The sequence below is a fragment of the Salvia splendens genome, chromosome 2 (genome assembly GCF_004379255.2).
Source record: "Salvia splendens isolate huo1 chromosome 2, SspV2, whole genome shotgun sequence".
Taxonomy (NCBI): Eukaryota; Viridiplantae; Streptophyta; class Magnoliopsida; order Lamiales; family Lamiaceae; genus Salvia; species Salvia splendens.
This window is the reverse complement of record NC_056033.1, coordinates 3,605,720-3,628,239: the sequence shown is the minus strand read 5'-3', so window position 1 is coordinate 3,628,239 and position 22,520 is coordinate 3,605,720. Positions and strand designations below refer to the sequence as shown.

Sequence of the window (22,520 nt, the reverse complement as noted above, 5' to 3'; positions counted from 1 at the left end):
CTCAACTCCAAAACAAAACAGATAGAAACATTCCTTTTAAGCTTTGATAATAAGGTTAAAGGGTAAGCTTTGATAATAACAGAAGCCAAGAGATCGAACTTTCTGAGTTAGCTCAATAGTGCTGGGACCAATTTGCGTCGCTTCCAACCCGAGGCATCGCGGGCTTCCCTTTGCGCGAGCCTTCTTCTACCTTGAATGTCATCCCGCAAACCTCCCCCGAACTGTCCACTCTTGGAAACGCCTTCAACTCATTTGGATGCTCATAGCTCCTTGATGGTTGGGCGAATTTTTGATGGTAGTAAATGCAGGTAAAAGAAAATATAGATCACGACACAAGGAATTACGTGGTTCGATTTACTGAGGTAAATCTACATCCACGGGAAGAAAGGAGGGCAAGATTGTATTGCTTGATCTGGTTTTCCAGCTTACAAATACAGACTTGCTATATGATATTTGATGTCTAGAGAGCTCTTTTTCCCCTCCCCCCTAGTCTATCTGATCTAAGTTCTATTTATACATTAAACTAAGATCGTGGCTTGCATCACCACTAACTAGGTCGTGGCTTACATCATCACTAATTAGGTCGTGGCTTACATCATCACTAATTAGATCGTGGATGTCGTGGAGGTCATGAGATCCAGCATGGGTCCACCACTAAATAGATCGTGTAGTGGAGGTCGTGGAGGTTCTGCATGAGTCCACTATCTCCCAGTTCGGTCGAATACTGAGACCGAACTGCTGAACTATTGCCGAGCAGCTTTTGCCGATCTGAGAGTAGAGCTTGATTGGTCGGCTTTTACCGAGCTGTAGGCTGGGGCCGAACTCTTTGGTAATGCCGAACTGATACTCTTCCTTGGGCTGTGGAGAGTAGAGCTTGATTGGTCGGCTTTTACCGAGCTGTAGGCTGGGGCCGAACTCTTTGGTAATGCCGAACTGATACTCTTCCTTGGGCTTTGGGCTGATGGGCCGTCACTGCTATGGGCTTGTTTAGTACGTACCCCATCACTACCCCCCCCCGAAAAGCGAAGTGAATCACTTCGGCGAAGCGAGTCACTTCGGCATTCTGGATAAAGGTACGGGGGAGGCTGACGTTAGGGGACGTGCCTTGCGCGTGACTGCATTAAATGCGACAGTAAAATCCGGCCGTTGAATCCTGAAAAGGTGGGATTCGAAACGGTGCGATGATTTTGAAATCTTCTCCGAATCTGATAAATACGTCCTTTCTTCATCAGTTGAACACTTTTGCTATTGCTTCTTCTGCATTCTCTCTCTTTTGCGAAAAAATTTCCTTCCGCTTTCAAGAATTTCTTCAGAATTTCTTCAGACTTTCAAAGAGTAAGAACTATGTCTTCTTCTTCTTCTTCTGAGTCAGGTAGCGGTAGGAAAGGGGATAAGGGGTCTTCTAGCCGGAAAGAATCCGGGGAGAAGACCGTAGAGTATTTTCACAGCATCTTGAGTAAGGATACTGTGATATCCCTACACGAAAAATATTTTTTTCCTGGGGGGAAGGTTGCGATTCCCGACGACCTTCATAGGGCTGACTCGCCGCCGGAGGGTTACGCCACCGTTTACGAAGCCGGCTTGGAATGCGGGCTTCGTTTCCCTCTTCCCCCTGCCTTTGTAGAGCTGCTTGATTTTTTTCAACTCCCTTTAGGTCAGGTGACTCCGAACTCTTGGAGGCACTTATCGGCCTTTGCTGCCGAACTGCGTAGGCTAGATAAGGATCTGTCTCTGAGGGCAATCCTTAATTTCTTCCAGTTTAAGAGAAAAGGATCTTGGTTTTACTTGATCCCTTTACAGCCTTTTAGGGCCTTCTGCAAAACCAAGTGGCCAAAGTGGCAACATCGTTTCTTTTTTTATAATAGGACAGCGGCTCCGGGCTTTCCCTGGAGAGGGCCGAAGTCCGTGATTCCTCATCCTCGGTTAGAACCGTTGGACGAGCTCGAGGGCGAGCTCAATAAGATTCCTATGATTAGGAAGCAGTACCTGGAGTCTGAGCTCGTCAAGGGCGACTTCGTATTCGACTCCTCGTCTTCGGACGAAGAGACCGAGGGTGAGGAATTCTTTTTTGTGCCTTACTGCTTTTGTGGCGAAAACTAACCTTGCTTTCTTGCTTTTTGGCAGTGAACATGCTAAATAAGATTAGCCGCAAATCCTCCGAATCTAAGGAACCGGAGAGGCCGAAAACCAGCAGCTCGGCGTCTGATGCCGAGAAGAATCCGAAGAGGCAAAAGACCTCTTCGGATCCAAAGAAGCCGGAGTCGACTTCGGCAAGGGGGAAGGGGAGGATTCAGAAACCCCCAAGAGCGCCAGAGAAAGACGTGGTCTTGGCGCCTCCTTCGGAACATATCTGTGAGCCCTTTTTATGGCCCACGGACTTCGCCGAGGTGAATTCTCTTCTTGATTTTCTGGCCTTGCTTTTTTTCCTGTATTTTTTGTGGCCCCTCGGTTGACTTTTTCCTTTTTCCATTTTCAGAGGAACGATATGCTCTCCAAGCTCGTCGCCGTTGAACTCTCCAAAGCGTCCAACGATTATGCTGAGATGCAGAGGAAGTTGGCGGCTGCTCGTCACCAGGCCGAACAGGCTAAGGCAGACTTTGAGAAGGCCAGAGCTGCTAGGATCTCGGCCCAGGATGAAGCCCAGTTTGCCAAAAACCAGCTCGTCATCCAGCGAGAGCAGACGAAACGGAGGGATGCTGCCGCCGTGGTTGCCCAAGGGGAGGTTCTCCGTGCTTTCGCGGAGAAACTCTTTCTGAGCAATCAATTTTCGGCCTTTGTCGGTGATCTGCTGAAACTGATGACCGATAATGCCGAACAGGGGCCCGAAGTCGTCCTGCCGCTGTACGGCCGAGAGATAGCAGCTCGTCTCCAGAGTCTGCCGCTCCTTGAGGAGCTTGCTTCGTCCTCGGTCTTGCTTTCTGCTGACCGAGTTCGTAGTTGCCGAGCTGACCGGGACGAGAATATGGAGGCTATCTTTGCCTCCTTAGGGCCAGTTTCACCCGCTCCAATTTTCCACGGAGAGGGTGAGACCGAGCAGCTTGATCAGCAGACCGGAGACAGGCAGGCCGAGCAAGAGGTGCTGCTGATCGGTGATGGGGGCACCGAGCAGGCTGGGGGAGCAAGGAGGCCGAGGCTGAAGCTGAGGCAGACAAGGAGAAGGAAGCTGAACCTCACCGAGGAGCCGGAGACGAAGTTGGCGGAGTATGATTTCGTCTCCCTTCTCTTAGTTTAGTTTCTTCCTTCTTGTAAAATGGCCTTGAAGCCCTCGTGTAAAAAATTTTTTCTTATGAATGAAAAAATTCTTCTTTCTGCACTTGTGTCTTCGTATAGCTTTTCGTACTCTCTTTTACTCCTGTTGTGGTTTACTACCTGCTCAGTAAACTGAAATGCCGAACTGACATAGCTGCTTTGTATTCTTAACTCTTAAGGAGCTGGAGGTACTTCACTGGAAGCGGCTGTACTCTTCCGCTTTAGACGAAGCTGAGAAAAAAGCCATGGCTGACCAGATGAAGAATGACGAACTCTTGGCTTGTTTAGTGAAGCTGGAGGCCGACAATAAGGACTTAGAGTCCGAAAAGAAAGATCTGGAGGCCGAGCTGAACACTGCCGTCGCTGAGAGGACTGCGTATGAGGATTTCATCTGCAGGCGCGGGGGAATGACCATCTCTGAAGTTCAGGAACGAGTTGACGAACTGTGGGAGGAATATCATGTACTCCGGAGGAACAATGCGCTGGAGAGCTCGGCTTGCCAACAAGTCGTGAAATCATTGCGGCGCTGGGCTTCTCGGTATGACATCATTCTTTCCCGGCGTCCCTCAATCGAGAGATTCCTTAGGCATTTCCCGCCAACAGATGGTCGCACTCCAGCTCAAACCCCTGATTCACTTGCTCAAAACCCTACTCCAAGTCAGCAACGAACTCAGGAACAGCCGGAAACGTCAAGACGAGAACGGACTCAGGAGCAACCGGAAACGTCAAGACAAGGACGGACTGAAGTTCGTAGAGGAGCTGTGATTATGAGTGAGCAAGATCAACAAATGCTTCGTGAAGAGGCTCTTCGCCGCCGAGGTGCTAGAGCTTCCCGGGCTCAGGGAAGAGGCGGTAGGTCGATTAGAGCATCTCGTCGACCTGCTTATTCTTCAGCTGCCGAGAACGCCCGAACTCGGCTTCACGAGGATTTTTTGAATAGGTGGCTCAACTTTAGCAACCGTGGACAGTAGAATAGTCCTTTGTAATAGCGTAACGCCTTCTCGTAGGGCAGCGGAGTTGTATGCCGAACAAGATTTAATAAATGAAATTTTCATTTCGCTTCTATCACTGCGTATTTACAACTCAGCGAAAAAATTTCATCGTGCTCGTCCTCGGTCTTATGAAGTAAAGTTCTTTGACCGGACTTGGTCCTCGGTCTTATGAAATAAACTTCTTTGACCGGACTCGTCTTTGGTCTTATGAAGTAAACTTCTTTGACCGGACTCGTCTTTGGTCTTATGAAGTAAATTTCTTTGACCGGACTAAGCTTGTGTCCTAATTTGGCGAGTTTTATCGCTCGGATCGGACTTTCCCTTGTCCTAATTTGGGGATCGGACTTTCCCTTGTCCTAATTCGGCGAGTTTTATCGCGTGGATCGGATTTTCCCTTGTCCTAATTCGGCGAGTTTTATCGCGTGGATCGGACTTTCCCTTTGTTGCAGTTCGTTTCAGACGAACTGCTTGTTTCTTAAGCTGAATTGTGGTCTTGTATCCTCCTTAGAAGCTTGGACTCACAATCGTTGGCTTATATATGTTCTAAAAAGGGGATCAGCCTTCGAAGAACAAGATACCTCAGTAACATTTGTAAGAGACGACACGCACATAGACAGACAAAACGCACATAGACAAACAAAACGCACAAGTAAAAAACAAAGAAAGCACATACCCCTAGGACCGAACTAGACACAAGACTGACTGACCGGACTGTCTCTTACAAATGGAACTTCTTGAGGTTGGAAATGTACCATGTTCGGGGTACTTGTTCTCCTGACATGTGAGTCAATTTGTAAGACCCTTTGCCGAGGACTTCTGACACCCGATATGGACCTTCCCATGTGGGTTCGAGTTTGCCCAGCTTTTCTGCTCGGCTTACTTCGTTGTTTCTCAAGACGAGATCTCCCACTTGAAATTGCAGCTTTTTCACCCTTTGGTTATAATACCGGGCTACTTGCTCCTTGTACTTGGCTGCTTTTATGCAGGCCAATTCTCTTCTTTCTTCGGCCAGATCTAGTTCGGCTCTCAGTCCGTCATCATTCATTTCTGAGGAGAAATTTAGAGTTCGGGGACTGGGTACGCCGATCTCAACCGGAATCACGGCTTCAGTGCCGTACACCATCGAGTTCGGCTCCGGTGTGACTTCGGTCATTTCGCCTGCCTCTGACTCCGGCTGCTGTGATTGCTATGCTTGATGGTGCCGATCTGATTGCTCGGCACTTTTAAGCGCAATCTGCAAACACTCGCTCTTTTTTGATCACCTCGGATGACCGCTATCCCTCCTTTAGTGGGGAAGGAGTTCGGCGAGGAAGCCTCTGATCGCTATGATCGGGCTTCTTTTTGTCTTCTCTAGATGAGCTGTCTAAAGACCGTTTTCGACGGTCTGCCTCATCGGCACGAGAAAACTGGTCCGCAATGTCCCACATCTCTTGAGCTGTTTGCGGACTGCATTCCACGAGCTTTCTGTAGAGAGCTCCGGGCAGGATTCCATTTTGGAATGCCGAAATGACAAGTAGATCATTGAGATCATCTACTTGTAGGCATTCCTTGTGGAATCTCGTCATAAAGTCGCTGATCTTTTCGTCACGACCTTGACGTATAGAAAGCAGCTGAGCCGAAGTGCTTCGGGCTTCAGCTTTCTGAAAGAACCTCCTGTGGAAAGCATCCATTAGATCCCGGTAAGATCTAATGCTGCCTTGGGGGAGGCTATCGAACCACCTTCTTGCGTTCCCGATAAGCAGCTCGGGAAACAACTTGCACATATGGACCTCATTGAGACCCTGGTTCGCCATGTTATACTGATAGCGTCCCAGGAAGTCATGAGGATTCACTAACCCGTCATAAGTCATTGACGGAGTTCGGTAGTTCTGTGGCAAGGGAGTTCGGGTGATATCGTCCGAGAACGGAGTCTTCAATGCTCCGTACATGGCGAACCCGACATCTCTTCGGTATGGAGGAGATGGAGTTCTCCTGTGATTCCGGTACCGAGGAGGAACAGGAACATGTCGGGGTTGAGGATTCTTCTTCCTGGAAGACACGGCACTACTGCGGTAGTGACTTTCATGTCTGGATGAGGAGGGAGAATCCACCGTTTTCGTCACCGGCTTTTGGCCCTTTTGCAGGAAAATTAAGAACTCTTCCTGCTTCTCGGCCAAGGAAAATTAAGAACTCTTCCTGGTAGTAAATGCAGGTAAAAGAAAATATAGATCACGACACAAGGAATTACGTGGTTCGATTTACTGAGGTAAATCTACATCCACGGGAAGAAAGGAGGGCAAGATTGTATTGCTTGATCTGGTTTTCCAGCTTACAAATACAGACTTGCTATATGATATTTGATGTCTAGAGAGCTCTTTTTCCCCTCCCCCCTAGTCTATCTGATCTAAGTTCTATTTATACATTGAACTAAGATCGTGGCTTGCATCACCACTAACTAGGTCGTGGCTTACATCATCACTAATTAGGTCGTGGCTTACATCATCACTAATTAGATCGTGGATGTCGTGGAGGTCATGAGATCCAGCATGGGTCCACCACTAAATAGATCGTGTAGTGGAGGTCGTGGAGGTTCTGCATGAGTCCACTATCTCCCAGTTCGGTCGAATACTGAGACCGAACTGCTGAACTATTGCCGAGCAGCTTTTGCCGATCTGAGAGTAGAGCTTGATTGGTCGGCTTTTACCGAGCTGTAGGCTGGGGCCGAACTCTTTGGTAATGCCGAACTGATACTCTTCCTTGGGCTGTGGAGAGTAGAGCTTGATTAGTCGGCTTTTACCGAGCTGTAGGCTGGGGCCGAACTCTTTGGTAATGCCGAACTGATACTCTTCCTTGGGCTTTGGGCTGATGGGCCGTCACTGCTATGGGCTTGTTTAGTACGTACCCATCACTCCTCAATCCTCCAGATGAGGTGAAAAAGCATCCTGATTGAAATGAAAATAAAAATACATTTCCTTAGCCTCAACTAAAGTTGAACTATGTATGCATACTCTTGATCCTAATCTATTACAATAAGGTCATGTTTAAGCAAGAAATTAAAGCTATGTATACTCTTCTTCATCCTAATCTATGAACTATAAGAAGAGGCTCAAAGCAAAGAGCAAGCTATACATCATTCTAACTTAGTATACCTTTAGGAAATGGAGAGGAAGACTTGCCACAGCCTTGCTTCACGATTTCAGTGTCGGTAGAAACAACAAGGTGGCCTTCAGCATCGGTTCCCCACAAGAAGGGTACGCTCCCGTCTACATCCTGCACCATCGATATCAAGTTAATATAAACACAACAAAGCTTCATATAACATCAGAAGGAACAAAAAGACTACTACTCACGGAAGCAATAAACGTGGATTGTGAAGTAGCATCGAACAGAACAAACGCAAACCTCCCTGCGATGCCCCTCACAACTTGCTCAGCGGGATAAGGACCCCTATCCCTCAGAGTCCTGTATGCCTCGATCACAATGCTTACTTCGTTAGCTGTCTTGTTCAAGCCGTACTGCTGCTTTAGAGCTGCGATGTTTTCGATATGGCCTTCGAACAAGCAGAACATATCATCCGCAACTGCAAACAGTCTGTGAGGAAACAAGGCCACAAAGGCAGATCAAAGGATTTTAGTATTTGATGGATAAGTAAGGTGAAAACTTAGGCCGCAAAGATACATGATTTACACAAAGAAACAACTGAGGCATATAGATATAGGGGCATTACTGATTACTCTAGTAGAACAGTGCACTATATACATCCAGATGTAGTATCATTTTGGGCAACATCCATCCAACCATTTGACATAAGTTTCTGATACATAAAGGAAAACAAAGGAGAAAAGATTGCATTTTTATTACTCTGCATCATTTGATCATACACCAACTTCCACAAAAGAACAAAAACAAAGAAACATACAAACATAAATTCGCATCTTATAAACCCTAAAACCATCTCCAAATAGAATGCAGGTATAAACAATAATACGCTAAGCAAGTAGAGAAGACAGGGTCCAAGAACAGCATACAGATCGATGAAAGTGAAGTAGAAAAGAAAAGGAAGTATAAGAAATAACCTGGGAAGAAGAGGGTTCTGTCGGGAAGAAGAGTAGGCAAAGAAACCTGAAGAGGCGAGATTGATTACGAAGGAGCCCGAGTGCGTGGACGAGAAATGTGTCGCCAAGAATCCGTCTTTGAGCGCGGAAACGGCGCCGTTTTGGGGGCTCTGCTGCAGCTCAACTGGGCTTTTCGCCACCGATTTGTTGAAAACGGCCAGCATTGTTCTTCTTTCTGGATTGACCTGAGAAAATCTGAGAGGAAAATGTATGAGACAGAGAGAGAGATGACGAACTTATTCTTCACTAATTATTGAGTATAAATAAGATTCAGTTGTGCCTGAATTTCACGAGCACGTTACAGTTGAGTTATTTATTGACTATTCTGCCCTTGTTTTGATGGGAAAATACGGGTTGTTTGAGACTGGTAAGGGTAGTTACGTAATATCAACGTATCTCTTCTTATCCAATGTTAAATGATTGCGTGGCAACACTTCACTGTGACATAAATTGATCTAAAAATCAAAATAATTTTCGCCTATTTAATATAAATGTGTTTTTTCCTTTTTTTTTGAAACTACCCATATTAGTAACAGACGGAGTTTTTATATATTCATAACTCTCTGACTTTCTGCAAAAGAAGTTGTTTTATAAGTATGTATTATTGTAAATTTCATACTTAGCTAATTTTAAAAAATTAAGTACGAAGCAAAATTTTCATTTTGATATGCAAATTTTATTATTGATTTCTACTTTTCAAAAAATAGAGAAAGTGCATATGTTGTTGATATAGATCCAATGGAATTAGCGAAATTTGGGCATAAGGAAATATTACAAATTTAAATTTTATAAAATTCAAACGCGTGTCTTCCTTAATTAAAACGAAGGCTAATTATGATAAATGCAAATTTGCTTAAAAAGGAGTAAATCTTTCACTTTATGCTGTAAATCAAAACGATTAAATTATCCAATTACGTGTGATAAATTATGTTAATTAATCATTACTCAACTTTGTCTTGGTCCTTGATTGTAACAGTGGAAAAGAAAATAAATGACAAAAATATACGCAGAAGTAGGTGGTTTTGTCACCTCCTCCCAAACCACTTTGATGGTTTCAAATTTCCGTTGGCTATAATATTCGTAAACTATGGGCATATATATAGCTGGTTGGTGATAGGGATGTATTTATTTCATTTTTATATCTTTTGTTCTTTGTTCTTTTTAATCTCAGCCCCACGATTTTGTTATCCGACGATTAGATTGGTGCCACGTAATGCACATTTTCAGTTGAATAATGCACACCGACTAATAATGCACCATTATAGTGTAATAATGCAGATTTTCAGTTGAATAATGCACACCGACTAATAATGCATCATTATAGTATAATAATGCAGATGTCATCTGGACCGTTGATGAATGAGATCTAATAGCTCATATTAAGAAGAATAAAGGATCTAGAGATAAATAGGAGAATAACGCTCCCCGTTGGTGATATCATTATTTATAAATTACTCTTATCCTTCACAAAGAAAAAGTAACAAGTGTATGCAAGTGATCAGAGACCACGCAGAAATCAAGATCCTCAGCTGTCCGTGTAAATTTAATTGGTCCATTATATTTAAAACCTGAGTACAGGACAAACAAAAATAATTCGACAACTAATTAAAATAAATTACATTAATCAAGATTCTCTAACTAAATCACGTATAACTGATGAGTTTGCTCAGTGATTTTAAACAAGGGCAGTTTAAATAAAAAGACCATTTCTGTTGTACAAACCTCACTCAATCACCATCTTCTAATCTTCTTCCCCGGCTCAACAATCACCAGATTTGAGGAGAGGGAAGTAGCTAGCGGTTTGATCAAACACGGTTGTATGCAACAGATTTACTGAACAATTGACGTATGTAGACGACCTGAAGTCCGCTTACTAGCGCAAGCAACAGGTATTCCGCAACCGTGTAAAATATGACACGCCTTCTCGTGCTCTCATTTGCTGCAGGAAGAACACAGACCGTATTACGTATGGAAAGTAGGCATACAAACACAGTTGGGATTCACAAAAACATGATAAGTTCCACAATAAGTTATCCCATAAAGTCCTCTAAGAAGGAAGCTTATGCAACTACTCTATAGTTTGTTCCACATTTGAGTATCGAAAATATGGCGTGTAATGATATGACTTTAAGGACTTTGGCAAGGGGCGACTTTTTTGGTTTATTTCATAAATTTAAAGCAACCCTCCCAACCAACATTGAGACACATGCAAAAAGAAACACACAAAAGGAAAGCAAGCATCTAAGTAGATAAGATTTTGTTACTGCTATTGTCTCTATATTTTCAGTAAAATGGCCCAAACACTATCACCACCAAATTTTAGTGAATTACACAGTTACTAGGCATTTGTTGATTATCTGAAAAGTTCAGCAGAGTTTTAATCACTTGGGCAAAAAAGAAAGCAGGAGAAAAATAAAGAAGTAGTTTAAAAATGATAGAAGAATCATACTATGGCGATGGCGAGTATCACGAGCCTTCAAATACTTCTGCTCCGCAGTCACAGATTCCAAAGCTTCCTTTAGTTCAGCAAGTTTGACATTGATGGGATCCAAATGTTCTGTTAAGATTAGGGGAAAGGAGAAGGAACAATAAGGTGATTGAAAGTAAAGAGGAACTACCAATATTGTGAAATTGAAATAGTAAAGTAAGATCAGACAAACCATCCTTCGCAAGGTCATGTTCAGTGGGAATATGGCCAACATGAATGTAGAAAGAGACTGTCTCTGGTGTAGAATAGGGATTGTGGAAACAAAATTTGTACATTCCACTTTTAGGGGCCTTAAACTCAAACTTGTCCCCAGATGTTCCTTTCAAAGTGTGCACAATATTACCTGCTGGTGATGTTGCCTACATCAATAAGCATCATCAATATTGTGCAGCTGATGTCAAGTACTACTTATTTATTAAAAGCTTCCGCCAACATTCCTCTAAGAAAAACATCCACGTTCATTTAATGTGTTCACAAGCAGTGTTGTCAAAATGTCGCTCGGGTCGCCCGGGTCGCCTGGGTCGAGACCATCACCGCCCCAACATGGGTGGGTTGATCGAGATACAGGGTCGCCGTTGGGTCGCCCTAAACATATGCTATCTCTGATTTTCTCAAATCTCTCACATGACTTCTGACTCTCTGAATCACAATTCTCTATATATATGCATGCACCACATCAAACTTTTCAAACCTACTTCTACACTTTAGAATTCGGCCTCTTCACCCCTAAACAAATAAACAATTTAAAGATCTTTTGCTGCCACCCTTCATATATTCCTTTGTTTTGATATTTTCAGACAATGGAATCAATTATTTATTGTGTTATGACTTATGAATTGTTTTGATATTTTGATCATTTCTATTTTCCACTTTATCTCTCTCTATTCACATGAATTGCGTCTACATTTATATTATTTGATATATTATAAACATTAGAGCAATATATTTATTTTATTTAATATTAAAAGGCAAAACAATTAGCCTAGATTTGTGGGTCTCTCGACACAGTCGACTCGTCGACCCGCGACCCGAATTTTTACCTCATCGACCTGATGCGCCCCGCGACCCTAACAACACTGTTCACAAGTGAAGCTATGCAATAACCTTAAAATATAGCTATGCAATAAAATGTTCTCTACGGATATGGAGTCCCAAATAAACCACAAATCCACAATCTTACTGAATAAGCAATTCAAACTAACAAAATTAATTTTCATATTCAAGCCCATCCTAGAGGATAACCACTTTTGTCTTTATTGAGTTTCCTTACTCCATATGCCAATGAGTGAATACGACTTTAAACAATTGGGCCACACTACACAGTGGCAGAATTTCGATACAACCGATTAAGATCCATATGTAAGCCTTCTAATTTTCAAGTTAATGAATTTGTTAAGAAAATTGCTTTACTTGCTTATATTTTTGGTTAAATACCATCAGTCATGGTAGCTTACGGGTTGAGAAGAGTTGAAAGTTGGTATCTTTTTTTGTAAACTTTTCTAGGTTGTCAAGTGACAGTGTCTAACGTTAACAGCCAGTGTAGGACTCTAGAAGCCACCAATTAACAAGAATGGGAAAGAACTTTTATTTCCCAGCCACAGACCTAACAAAGATTGCTCAAGCATTACCAAACAAATACATCACCTTCTTCATAATTAGGGACATGAGATCAAGTTGAGAGTGACTTATATACAAAATAAACTTGACTTTCGTAGTCAATAATAAAATTGGATCTAGAACTCTACTTGATGGCAGCTCAACTAACAAGCAGGAAACGCTCAAAGAATATTACTAGAATTTATCAAGTCTCAAACTTATATTTGCAATTAATGCAGAACATATGATTGAGAACGCATTTATACAAAATCATGGAAAGATTAATCACTACTTAAATAATGGAAAATAACCAAAACACAATCATAGAAAGATTAATCACTAATTAATGTTAGCAAACACAATCTTATAATCCGAATCAATGAAAATCTTCAATCTTTTGTTAGGCTTCATTTTAAGGAGTGCACGATAATTATACTAGGACTAATCACTTCTTACATAATAGAAAGTAACCAAAATAACTAAATCAAAGCTCCAACTACAATCTCCAATTCACTCAAAGGATGAACAACTACAACAACAATGAATAAAAATCATTTCTTTCGGCACAAGTTTCCAAACCTAGATCGAAACTCCCACAATTGAAATCCAATTTCACAGAGCAATAGAAGAAATTAGAGGAAATAAAAAAGAGGGTAAAATCAATACCGTGAAGTCGATGCCGGGATGATCGGAGCTCCAGAAGATATCGTGATCGACGACGACGAAATTCCCGGAAACGGTGTCGCCTTCGTACAAGACGTACTCGTATATGCATTCGACGTCGTTTACGGTGACCGATAGCGCAGAGATACGGGTCAGTGTGGTGAGAAGAAGGAGGCCTAAAAGGACGTAGGCTGCCCCGCCGCACCTGATAATTCCTCCCGTCGTCTCCATTGAACTACGATCAAACGATTCGACTCTCGCTTTCAAGTTTTTGAATGCGATATTTTGACTCGACTCGCCTGAGTTGGAATAGTAATATTGGGGGAAAATACTGATGCGTCGTCGTTTCAAGGAATACGTGGAGGAAGGTTACTTGATGGAACAACGCAGTGTCCAATTATTAGACTTTAGTGATATCCACCGCCAAGCCCAGTAATTATTCCGCGCACTAATTTATAGGCATATCGATGACTGGGCTTTAAAAGTGTGATATAATTACGTGGATCATATCTTTTAATTGATTTGTCCAATTGAATTAAAATGAGGCCCAACATTCTGGCAGACCCATTAAATTGATGTATGCAAAGTCTTATTTTACTTGCACCAATTTTTAAAATATTTCATAATATATCCCTTTACCAACAGTAGGAATGAAGTGATGAATAGATAATTAATTAAGGAATGAGCATAGTATTAGTAGCCATCCAATTTAAGATCGGGTGGTCCACTAACTAATTAAACCACAATAACGATCTCAATACTACAAGTAATCTGGGATTCAAATCAATTTGACTCCATCATTAATTAACACTCGTACTAATATTAATGTAATAGGAGTAATGCAAGTTGCCTATGATTCGTTGCAGTAAATTAGTCACATGACTCCTTCTCATGGTCTAGAAAGTTCCAGCCCTCTCTCTCTCTGTTTCTCTCCCTCCATTTGCAGTAAAAGTGTCTTGGCCAAAAGCATCCACGTGAGTGACAAAATTGAACGGGCCATAGATGAATTACGTGGACGCTAAAATATCCACCCCTTTTGTCCTCTTCAAATTCGCATGCACTATTTATACCACACTCATATTTCCATACCAATGCAACACTGAATACTAGCATTCATTACTCCACCAACCCATACTAAATTCAACACTTCCCTAAAATTAAGCTTTGTGTTTCATCTCTCTCTCTCACACACATATCAAATGGCTGCATCCTGCTATGGAGTTTCCTCAGTCTTAGGCCGGAGCCCGGTCGACACAAGGGGTGGCTTGAACCAGCTACTCGGAGCTTCTAACTTTGTGCTTCCTATCAAGAGAAATCTCAAGTTTAGAGTGAGAAGCTCGGCTGAGGTAATTACTGCTCTTTCTTTTCATTTCTCACTATTTACATCTCTATTTTCATTCATCTCATTATATATGTTTGTTCTTGATTTAGCAGAATGATGAGACCAAAGAGCCGGCCGTAGCCCCTCCCACTCCAACACCTATCCCTCCCAAGCCTAAGGTATTTTTCACCCTCACTTCGATTAAAGAGAAGTCATGTGGACATTTAGTATATGATCTACAGTGTCTGATTGGTTGGTCATGTTTCATGTTTGTGCAGGTGAGCACAGACTTCTTCGACGTGTTGGCCTTTAGTGGACCGGGGCCAGAGCGGATCAACGGCCGGCTGGCGATGACCGGGTTTGTGGCGGCCATTGCGGTGGAGCTGGCCAGCGGAAGGGACATCTTCGCGCAGGTGCAGAACGGCGGATTCCCGTGGTTCATCTTCACCAGCGCGCTGCTCTCGGTAGCTTCCCTCGTCCCTTTGTTCAGCGGCCAGACGCCCGAATCCAAAGCTGGGGCCGTCATGACCTCGGACGCCGAGCTCTGGAACGGGAGGTTTGCCATGCTCGGCCTCCTCGCTTTGGCCATTACTGAGTATATCAAAGGTGGCGCCCTTGTGTCTCTCTAAGCTGGAGGAGCTACTAATATGTTGCAAATACTTTATGTAATAGTAGTAGTATGATTTTAGATGTTTGCCAGTAATACGATGAATTTCATCCTGTTATTCTTAACTTGAATTATTAAACATCAAAATAATATGATTACTCAAAAGAATAAATAGGAGTATAACATTAGTGACCAGTGTGGATGAGTAGAGTGTACATAACTGAGAGATCTCTCTTATTCACTACTTACTACATTAGAGATATCAACATTCAAGAAAACATGCGATATATACAACGGGATTATATAAACAGCAATGGATCAATACTCCTACAATTTTTATGTGTACACGTTTGTTGGAGCTAGTATTAAAACTGGACTATACAAGTGTGTCAACTTGGAGGGCATGTTCCTTCAGCTCGTCGGTAGGGGGCTTCTCAGCCTCCGGAGAATTTACATCCTGCTGTTCAGTATGAATAATCCATCAATATCATTTCCTTAGGGTTCATGGTTTTTTAAAAAAGGATAGTACGCTTACTTCGACAGGCACTGGGAATAAGTTTATGCTGCTTGTAGTAAAAGCGAATCCACTGCGTATGAGATAGACCATGAACTCAATTCACAGAGAGGCAGACAGAATGAAATGAAATTGATATAGATGGATGGGACATGTTTATGATGTTGAGGAAGTATACCTGTGAGATAGAACCATTTGCCACACATATGGAATGAAGAACTCCTCAGGGTTACTCTCTTGTTCGTAGGTGAAACGTAATTGTGTAAATGTCTTTCAAGGAAAAAGGGCTAAATTAGACACAAGGTAGTAACAACAAGAACTTTGAACTTATTACAGAAGTGTTCATTAATACCTTCATTCCATCACCTCTCCAAGCACGAGAGTAGTCTATTATGAGTTGAAGCACTTTTTCAACCGACCACTCTCCATCTAATTTCTGTGCATCAATGCGGCTATTAAAGAAATCCAAAACCTGGAACAAGAAAATAATCATAATGTGACTGTAAGTTTGTAGATAACAGGAAGGACGAGAGCATAACACTTCCGTCGTAGATGATACAGTTTGTAAATCAGTTGAAGTATATTTGCTTATGTAAGGGAAAACGCTCTTTTCTGAATACTTACACTGTATACGTTTTCCAACAGTTCATTAAAACGTGGATGAGTTTTGAAAGGTAGAAAAACTTCCTGCCTGTGCATAATTGCATAAACAACCTGAAAGTAGCAGTTAAAATAAGGACATGTAATGACAAAACACCAAGAAAAGATTGCAGTTTGGCAATAATTTGCTTGAGTAATCAATGACATTACACATTTAGTACCTCGGGATTCCGGGGCAATGCATAAGTAAGGATTGCATTTAGTATTTCCAGCACAATCCTCAGGAAATCAGTATATATATGCAGTTCAACAGACTGCATAAGAAATGAAGGCTCTGTAATTATATAAAACTTTTGGAGGACTGCAATTGCAAAAGTATCGAGGATGGGTTTTCTTACAGGATCCTCTGCAAGGCTGTCTCCTCTTAGGGCACCATCTCCTGTATTTATCTTTTCATTTGTAATCTCGGCTAATTTATTGTACCTAAAGAATTAGATGATCAAGCATCATATCGTGAGAGATCCAAAACCGTCATCATTAATGACCGAAAACAATCAAATACGACAATAACAAATAACATGAGACATACTTGCGTGAAAGCATATCAAAAAGGCTAACCAACCGCTGCGATGCATACGCACTCAGTTTGTAAACATGTGGTGCCATATTAGCCAAAGTTGCAAGGCAATTTGTGTGGAGATAGACATCCTGTTTCCAAGAGAATGTGAAAATATTAAATAACCAAGCAAAACTCCTTCGTAGTATATTATGGTTCATGTAATCTGCCAAGATTTACAAGTAGAAATGATGATCTATAATATAAAAACGCGGATGTATTTGTGGCACAAGCAGAATTTATAATTCATCATCGTGATGTATCATTTGATCTGTTAGTAAAAAGATGTCAAAATAGGATGTTTTCATGGCACAAGCTAATAGTTTTCTGCAGTTATTTTTTAATTGGCACAAAAGGCAGCAATTTTGCGCTTCGAGATTCAGATATCTCAACAAAGCACATTTCAGTAACATTTCATGAATTCACAAGCACCGGTGAGTATCTTGGAGGAAATTACAGAACAGAGAAACATAATGGAAAAGAAAAGGCACCATAGAACAACATCAAATCTTACCCGTAGCTTAGAGAGATTGTATTTCACGGTTCTAATTAAAATAATCACCATGAGAGATCCAAGTGAAGTTTGATTCAGGATACGCTCTTTATACCAGGGAACATTAGGAAGCATCTGGAAGTATAAATAATAATCAACTGCCACTCAAAGTAATTAACAGAAGATACGGATCAATAAAATCTTTACCAGTCTGTGGATGCTGGCATTAAAAGTGGAATCTTGACTTAGTATGAGAAAGATAACAAGGACCATATAGATATGATTTGATGTCCTGTTCGAAGCATTGTATAGTGTCTCCAACATAGGCATTAACTGCCAATCACAACATGTCATCATCAAATATCAAAAGGAATAAGAAATAGAACCGGGGAGAAGTACTAGAGACAAAAAAATTAAAATAAAGAAGTAAGAAGATCAATGACCAGAAAAATATCAATAGTCTATCACAAACAAGTAGTTACACTCATATTTCACTAAAGAGGAATTGGTGAAATTAGTCAGGTGCTTTCAACCTTTCTAATGCAAGAACACCAGGGACATCTACTTTCATAATTCTAACAGGAGCATGAATAATAAAACGAAACAAAACCTCATTTCCTATCTAATTTTATCAATGCCTCTTCTTTAGTGAGTGCACTACAAATTTCTTTATTAGGTGGATGACCTGACAAGGCCTCCTGAGAAAATCACGAGCCAATATTCATTGCTGATAATTCCTAGATCTTTGGGCTTTGGTTATCACGATTAGAGACATTAGAAAGAAAGCTGGGGTTATCAAGTGAAAGATTCTGATATCTACCAGTGTATCAGCATCTGTTCGCACCAATACATACTCCAAAAACTTCGAATTTCCGTGCACCAATGAATAAAGCAACAAGACAGAAGCTTCATTAGCCAAGCTCCTGGGAGAAAAGAACACATTACATGTGAGAGTGTGCATATATGTATTTGAGTTTGTGTGTCCAACTGTGTGTGTGTGTGTGTGAGAGAGCGAGAGAGAGAGAGATTATGTTATGACAACCTACAAAATGGATATTATGTAAAAAAAATCAGAGGTTCACAAAATAGAAACCTAAAACCATAAAAGGGCAGCAAAGCCCTTTTATCCTTACGTATTGATATTTTGAATCTCTTACTAGTTACAGCTAAAAAAACCGATTAACAATAATGAAATTGAAACCACATACTGTAAGTCTTTCAAATTAATTCGATTTCTGGCAGAGCAGTTAGTGTTTTAACTATAGCAGTCAGAGGATCCAAAAAGGATAAGCACTGTACATCAACACAACCCGTTTCCAGTATAACGCAGAAGGTAAAGAGAAGACTTACATTCCAAGAGTATCAAAAAGTGAAGCAAAAGGTAGTCTCGTGACTGGTTCACTGTGTGCATTCCCTTCAACATCAACACGATCAACTGTAGGCATACTAGTCAGACTTGAGCACTATTACTATTAGAGGATATGCAAACAAACAAACAATAGATCTGGAATGCAGAAGATCTCATACATTCAACATCCATGACATTCTGTAATGCTTTGCAGAAAGGGTTTTCAGAAAAGTATGTTTCTTCCTTTAGAAGAGATTCTGAACTGTTATTAAGGCTGTTATCCTTTGAATAGTCCACTGATACACATTTACGGTAATAACAGAGAATGAGTAGGACATGAAGACTGTCTTCTGCTAATAAACGTCTTGAGGCTTCACCAGTTGAGCTGACTAAATAATTGATGGGAAACAGCACCAAGCATGCTGCAGTTTGAATTGTGTTTGAAGTTAGAAAAGAAAAACATGTTTTTAAGAATTGCGAACCTATATTTCACAAGGAAGAAAGAAAGATGAAACCCATTTAAAATATGTCATTTCCAAAAAAAGTTAAAAGAGTGTAAAGTTCAAACAAATAAGAGAATACACTATATCTACACCAAACAAATAACTTTTAAATTAGAGTAAGGTGTGTAATAAAATTGATACCTGCTGCAGAGCTAACTCTCCTTAGAACTCCTGGCTGATTTCCTTCCGAAAATAGTATAGAAGATGAAGTATTAACAGAAAACTGTGGGCGTGTAACGTAATTTAGCAACGACCTGTGCACGACCATATTGACCAAAGAGCTTTCCTGAAATAGAGGCACCCTTCTAATCAGAAGAAGAAGTTGAGAGCCTCGTAGATACTTGAGAAAGTTACTTACTCACCTGTGTCATTGCTGCATCAATGAATGGGTGTATATCATTTGGTCCTGGTGTTGGCCCAGAGAGAAGTTGAGTTGACGATGCTATCACTATGAAGTTAAGGAGCTCCTGATGCAGATGGTATGTTCCAGGTCTGTAGAGAAAAGAGGTTATGGACATGCCCCTTTAAAGCAGAACATCAACCGGGTAACACACAACTCACTCCATACCTGACATCAACTTTGCAAATAAAATTGAGAGCACTGAACATGATTAAGCTTCCAACATGTTGATCTGTTTCATAATTGAAAGAAATGATACAAAAAATTAAGTAAACCAGTTTATTTGAAAATGATTAGAACTAAGAAGGATAAAGATCATGAGTAAATTAGCATGGTCTACACATGTACTTACAATAATCACTGGAGACTCTTGGAGGAAAAATCTAAGTACAGATGACTTGATGGGAAACTTACTACTTGACACTTAATAGTAACAAGGCCTATCATCTACTTTGTTGTTAGTGTGGTAAACCATTTTATGGATAAGCCTAAGTACCAGCATGGCGATAAGCTGTGAGAAGTGTTTGGCCAAATAAGCTCCTAAACATTCTATAAGCTGTGAAAATAAGCTCAGGCTGCTTGTAAACTCCCCAAAAAATACTTTTGAGGATTAGCCTGGATAGATAAAAGTACTCTAGTCTAATCCATTGTTTACTAGTAGTACTATTTTTTTATCTTTCTAGGAAAATACTCAGAAGTAAACGTCCTCCCATATTCACGCTCTATGCCAGAGATAGTAATGGAGACATAGGATACAATTTTCTTAATCATTCAAAGCTACTCTATCTACTTTCCTGCATCTAAAGTCTAAACACAGCGATAATGTAACATTATTCCAAAAATTTGAAAGCAATAATTTGATTCCACAAATAAAAAAAGTACTAATTAACAACAAAAGAAATAAAAACCCGTACAGACATAGCATGTTGAACCTTTTGAGAAATTATTCGGTACAGGATCAGTTTCATCCAGCGACAGGTACAGTTCTTCAAAGTTGTCACTCCTAGTATTCTCAATGAGATACTTCAGGAAAACAGAAGAGATGAATAATGCATTAAGAGCTTTTGAGAAAGCAGTGGACTCCATATCAGAGGCTGAAACACACTCTTGCAAACACCATGCCAGGTTAATCAAAATCTTCACGAGGTGCCTTGTCTTACAATTATTCATGGCTGCACACATATCGAAGAATAACTGAATCAGCCATAAGAAATGAACCTTACAAATCTGGCAGATAGTATTTAATATTCACATAGACATTGATAACAAAATGTGTGAGTAAATTTCCGTAATTTGCAATCGTTCAATGGGCTAAAGCTTATTGAAGCATATCCACTAAAGCTGACATAAACCATCATCCTCGAGAAATAATGGATTGGTTGCTACGAGTTTTACTATGCAAAACTGAAAAGTATAAGATGAGAACTCTCGTGTTTCAGTTAACAGCACACTATCTACAGTATTCTAGCTTCCAAAACCTAAATAACAACTCCACAGCCTATCAGAAGTACCAGAAATCATGATCTTGAAATATTTCAATTTTCAACTTGCACTAGAATGATTTGCACCAGATTTCTTAAAAGATGCATCTTTGCTGGGGAAGCTACCAGAGATATACAATCATTAAGGAATAAGGATTGGCACTACACGATAAGTGCATAGACAAAATATGTGGTATATTATTAAAAGATGCATAATCTTTATTGCTATAGAAGATATGCATAAATGCTCATACATCAAAAATATCTCAAGAGTCAATTTTATCACAGATTACTATGTAATGAAATGCAAAGAGGACAACTCCTTCTTTCTATAACATGAATGTAGTGAGTAGTGACCTTGTGGAAGAAATTTTTCTGGCATTTGTGCGTAGAATAATAAGATGATAACCATCATACGTATTCTGAACAAAGATCAACTGCAAGAATTAGACGCACTCAGTTCTAGACCAGTGTTCCAAGACATCCAGAAAGCCTTATTACTAACATTCATCACTGTCTCTCAAACTGCGTAAGTCTGGCTTCAATTTGAGTTTGCAACAAACTCTGGGAAAAGACTCACTAGTTACTGCATTTCTCTACAGCATTCTGTGGCACTACCATCAAAAACCACAACTAGAAAGCGAAGACACATAACAGACGATAAATCACACTCGTGAGACCGAGTTCACACAATCTCGGAACAGATATCGGCAATGCAACCAACAACGACGCAAAATAGTACACGAATAGCAAATTGCAGGCACGAGGAAAACGTAGACAGATTTTAATTGAAAAAAACAGACGCAATTGAGAATGTACAGACCGAAGAGCTGACAAGCTCGGCGAACGCGATGAGCAGGCCAGCGAAGATCGAGAGGAAGCTCGAGAAGCTTCTGCCAGTAATCGGAAGTGAGGGGAAATGACTTCTCACCAACGAATTCCCCAATTAAATACTCAGCCGTCTCCTGCGGCCGCGCTTCGCCGCCTCGCGGCGTCGATGGTAGTCCCCCCATCGATCGTTACGGAGATCTTCTAGCAGTGGAAATCACAGCAATTCTTCAATAGTGTGTGTGAGAGGTGAGGATTAACAATGTCAGTAGATCTGGAAACAGAAATAGTGCCTTGCTTATGAAGGTGTATAGCTGGAAATTTCTATGGGTGACTTTCGGATTTACGGTATTTATAGTTAGACCAAGCTAAAGACCACAACAATTAATCAGTAACTAAATTGTTTTATTTTCCATTTTCCCTTTATAACTATAATAATTATATTTCGTTAAAACATCTTATTAACTGAATTGTATTTTGTTGGTGTTTTGTTGTATATCGTTAAAACATCTAGTAATATGACTCATATTTAGCAATTAATTTCTTAGAAAATTGAATAATTACCTAGAGGATTTTACTTGTTTTTGGACGGAAATACACGTTTTGGATGGATTTTGAGATTAAAATTTTAATATTGTGATTTATTGTACCAAAAAAGGTTGGCGTTCGAAATTTGATTTGTATATTAGAAATCTTATATCTTGAGCTAGGATTTGTTGTAAATTTG

General features: G+C 40.8%; 4 protein-coding genes across 9 annotated transcripts; 1 reads left to right on the top strand and 3 right to left on the bottom strand.

Moving 5' to 3' along the window:
- LOC121770038 (stem-specific protein TSJT1-like) lies at positions 1 to 8,568 on the bottom strand. The gene is made up of 5 exons (XM_042166839.1): positions 8,297 to 8,568; positions 7,571 to 7,811; positions 7,370 to 7,490; positions 7,132 to 7,162; positions 1 to 269 (listed from the first exon to the last, which is right to left on the bottom strand). The coding sequence occupies exons 1-5, from the start codon at positions 8,497 to 8,499 to the stop codon at positions 113 to 115; spliced, it is 753 nt and encodes a 250-aa protein (XP_042022773.1). The 5' UTR covers positions 8,500 to 8,568; the 3' UTR covers positions 1 to 112.
- Positions 8,569 to 9,865: 1,297 nt separating this feature from the next.
- LOC121759577 (transmembrane emp24 domain-containing protein p24beta3-like) lies at positions 9,866 to 13,439 on the bottom strand. Its single transcript, XM_042155219.1, has 4 exons — positions 13,086 to 13,439; positions 10,996 to 11,182; positions 10,785 to 10,892; positions 9,866 to 10,274 (listed from the first exon to the last, which is right to left on the bottom strand). Exons 1-4 carry the CDS (start codon positions 13,311 to 13,313, stop codon positions 10,141 to 10,143), a joined length of 657 nt encoding a protein of 218 aa, XP_042011153.1. The 5' UTR covers positions 13,314 to 13,439; the 3' UTR covers positions 9,866 to 10,140.
- A 721-nt stretch (positions 13,440 to 14,160) lies between these two features.
- Positions 14,161 to 15,135, top strand: LOC121784172 (early light-induced protein 1, chloroplastic). Of its 2 annotated transcripts, none has more exons than XM_042182348.1 (3): positions 14,161 to 14,428; positions 14,514 to 14,582; positions 14,682 to 15,135. In XM_042182348.1, the coding sequence occupies exons 1-3, from the start codon at positions 14,282 to 14,284 to the stop codon at positions 15,030 to 15,032; spliced, it is 567 nt and encodes a 188-aa protein (XP_042038282.1). In that variant the 5' UTR covers positions 14,161 to 14,281; the 3' UTR covers positions 15,033 to 15,135. The 2 variants fall into 2 exon arrangements, with proteins under 2 accessions (XP_042038282.1, XP_042038286.1); XM_042182352.1 differs by having other exon boundaries at positions 14,162 to 14,428; positions 14,517 to 14,582.
- A 30-nt stretch (positions 15,136 to 15,165) lies between these two features.
- Positions 15,166 to 22,103, bottom strand: LOC121784144 (dymeclin-like). 5 transcript variants are annotated; one of them, XM_042182326.1, is made up of 18 exons: positions 21,789 to 22,103; positions 20,399 to 20,656; positions 19,653 to 19,716; positions 19,447 to 19,576; positions 19,226 to 19,370; positions 18,761 to 19,003; positions 18,584 to 18,668; positions 18,054 to 18,156; positions 17,441 to 17,566; positions 17,255 to 17,368; positions 16,714 to 16,832; positions 16,523 to 16,607; positions 16,346 to 16,438; positions 16,149 to 16,238; positions 15,877 to 15,996; positions 15,703 to 15,794; positions 15,546 to 15,597; positions 15,166 to 15,470 (listed from the first exon to the last, which is right to left on the bottom strand). In XM_042182326.1, exons 1-18 carry the CDS (start codon positions 21,976 to 21,978, stop codon positions 15,387 to 15,389), a joined length of 2,193 nt encoding a protein of 730 aa, XP_042038260.1. In that variant the 5' UTR covers positions 21,979 to 22,103; the 3' UTR covers positions 15,166 to 15,386. The 5 variants fall into 5 exon arrangements, with proteins under 5 accessions (XP_042038260.1, XP_042038264.1, XP_042038268.1 ...); XM_042182330.1 differs by having other exon boundaries at positions 15,166 to 15,467; XM_042182334.1 differs by having other exon boundaries at positions 20,417 to 20,656.
- Between the last annotated feature and the right edge of the window lie 417 nt (positions 22,104 to 22,520).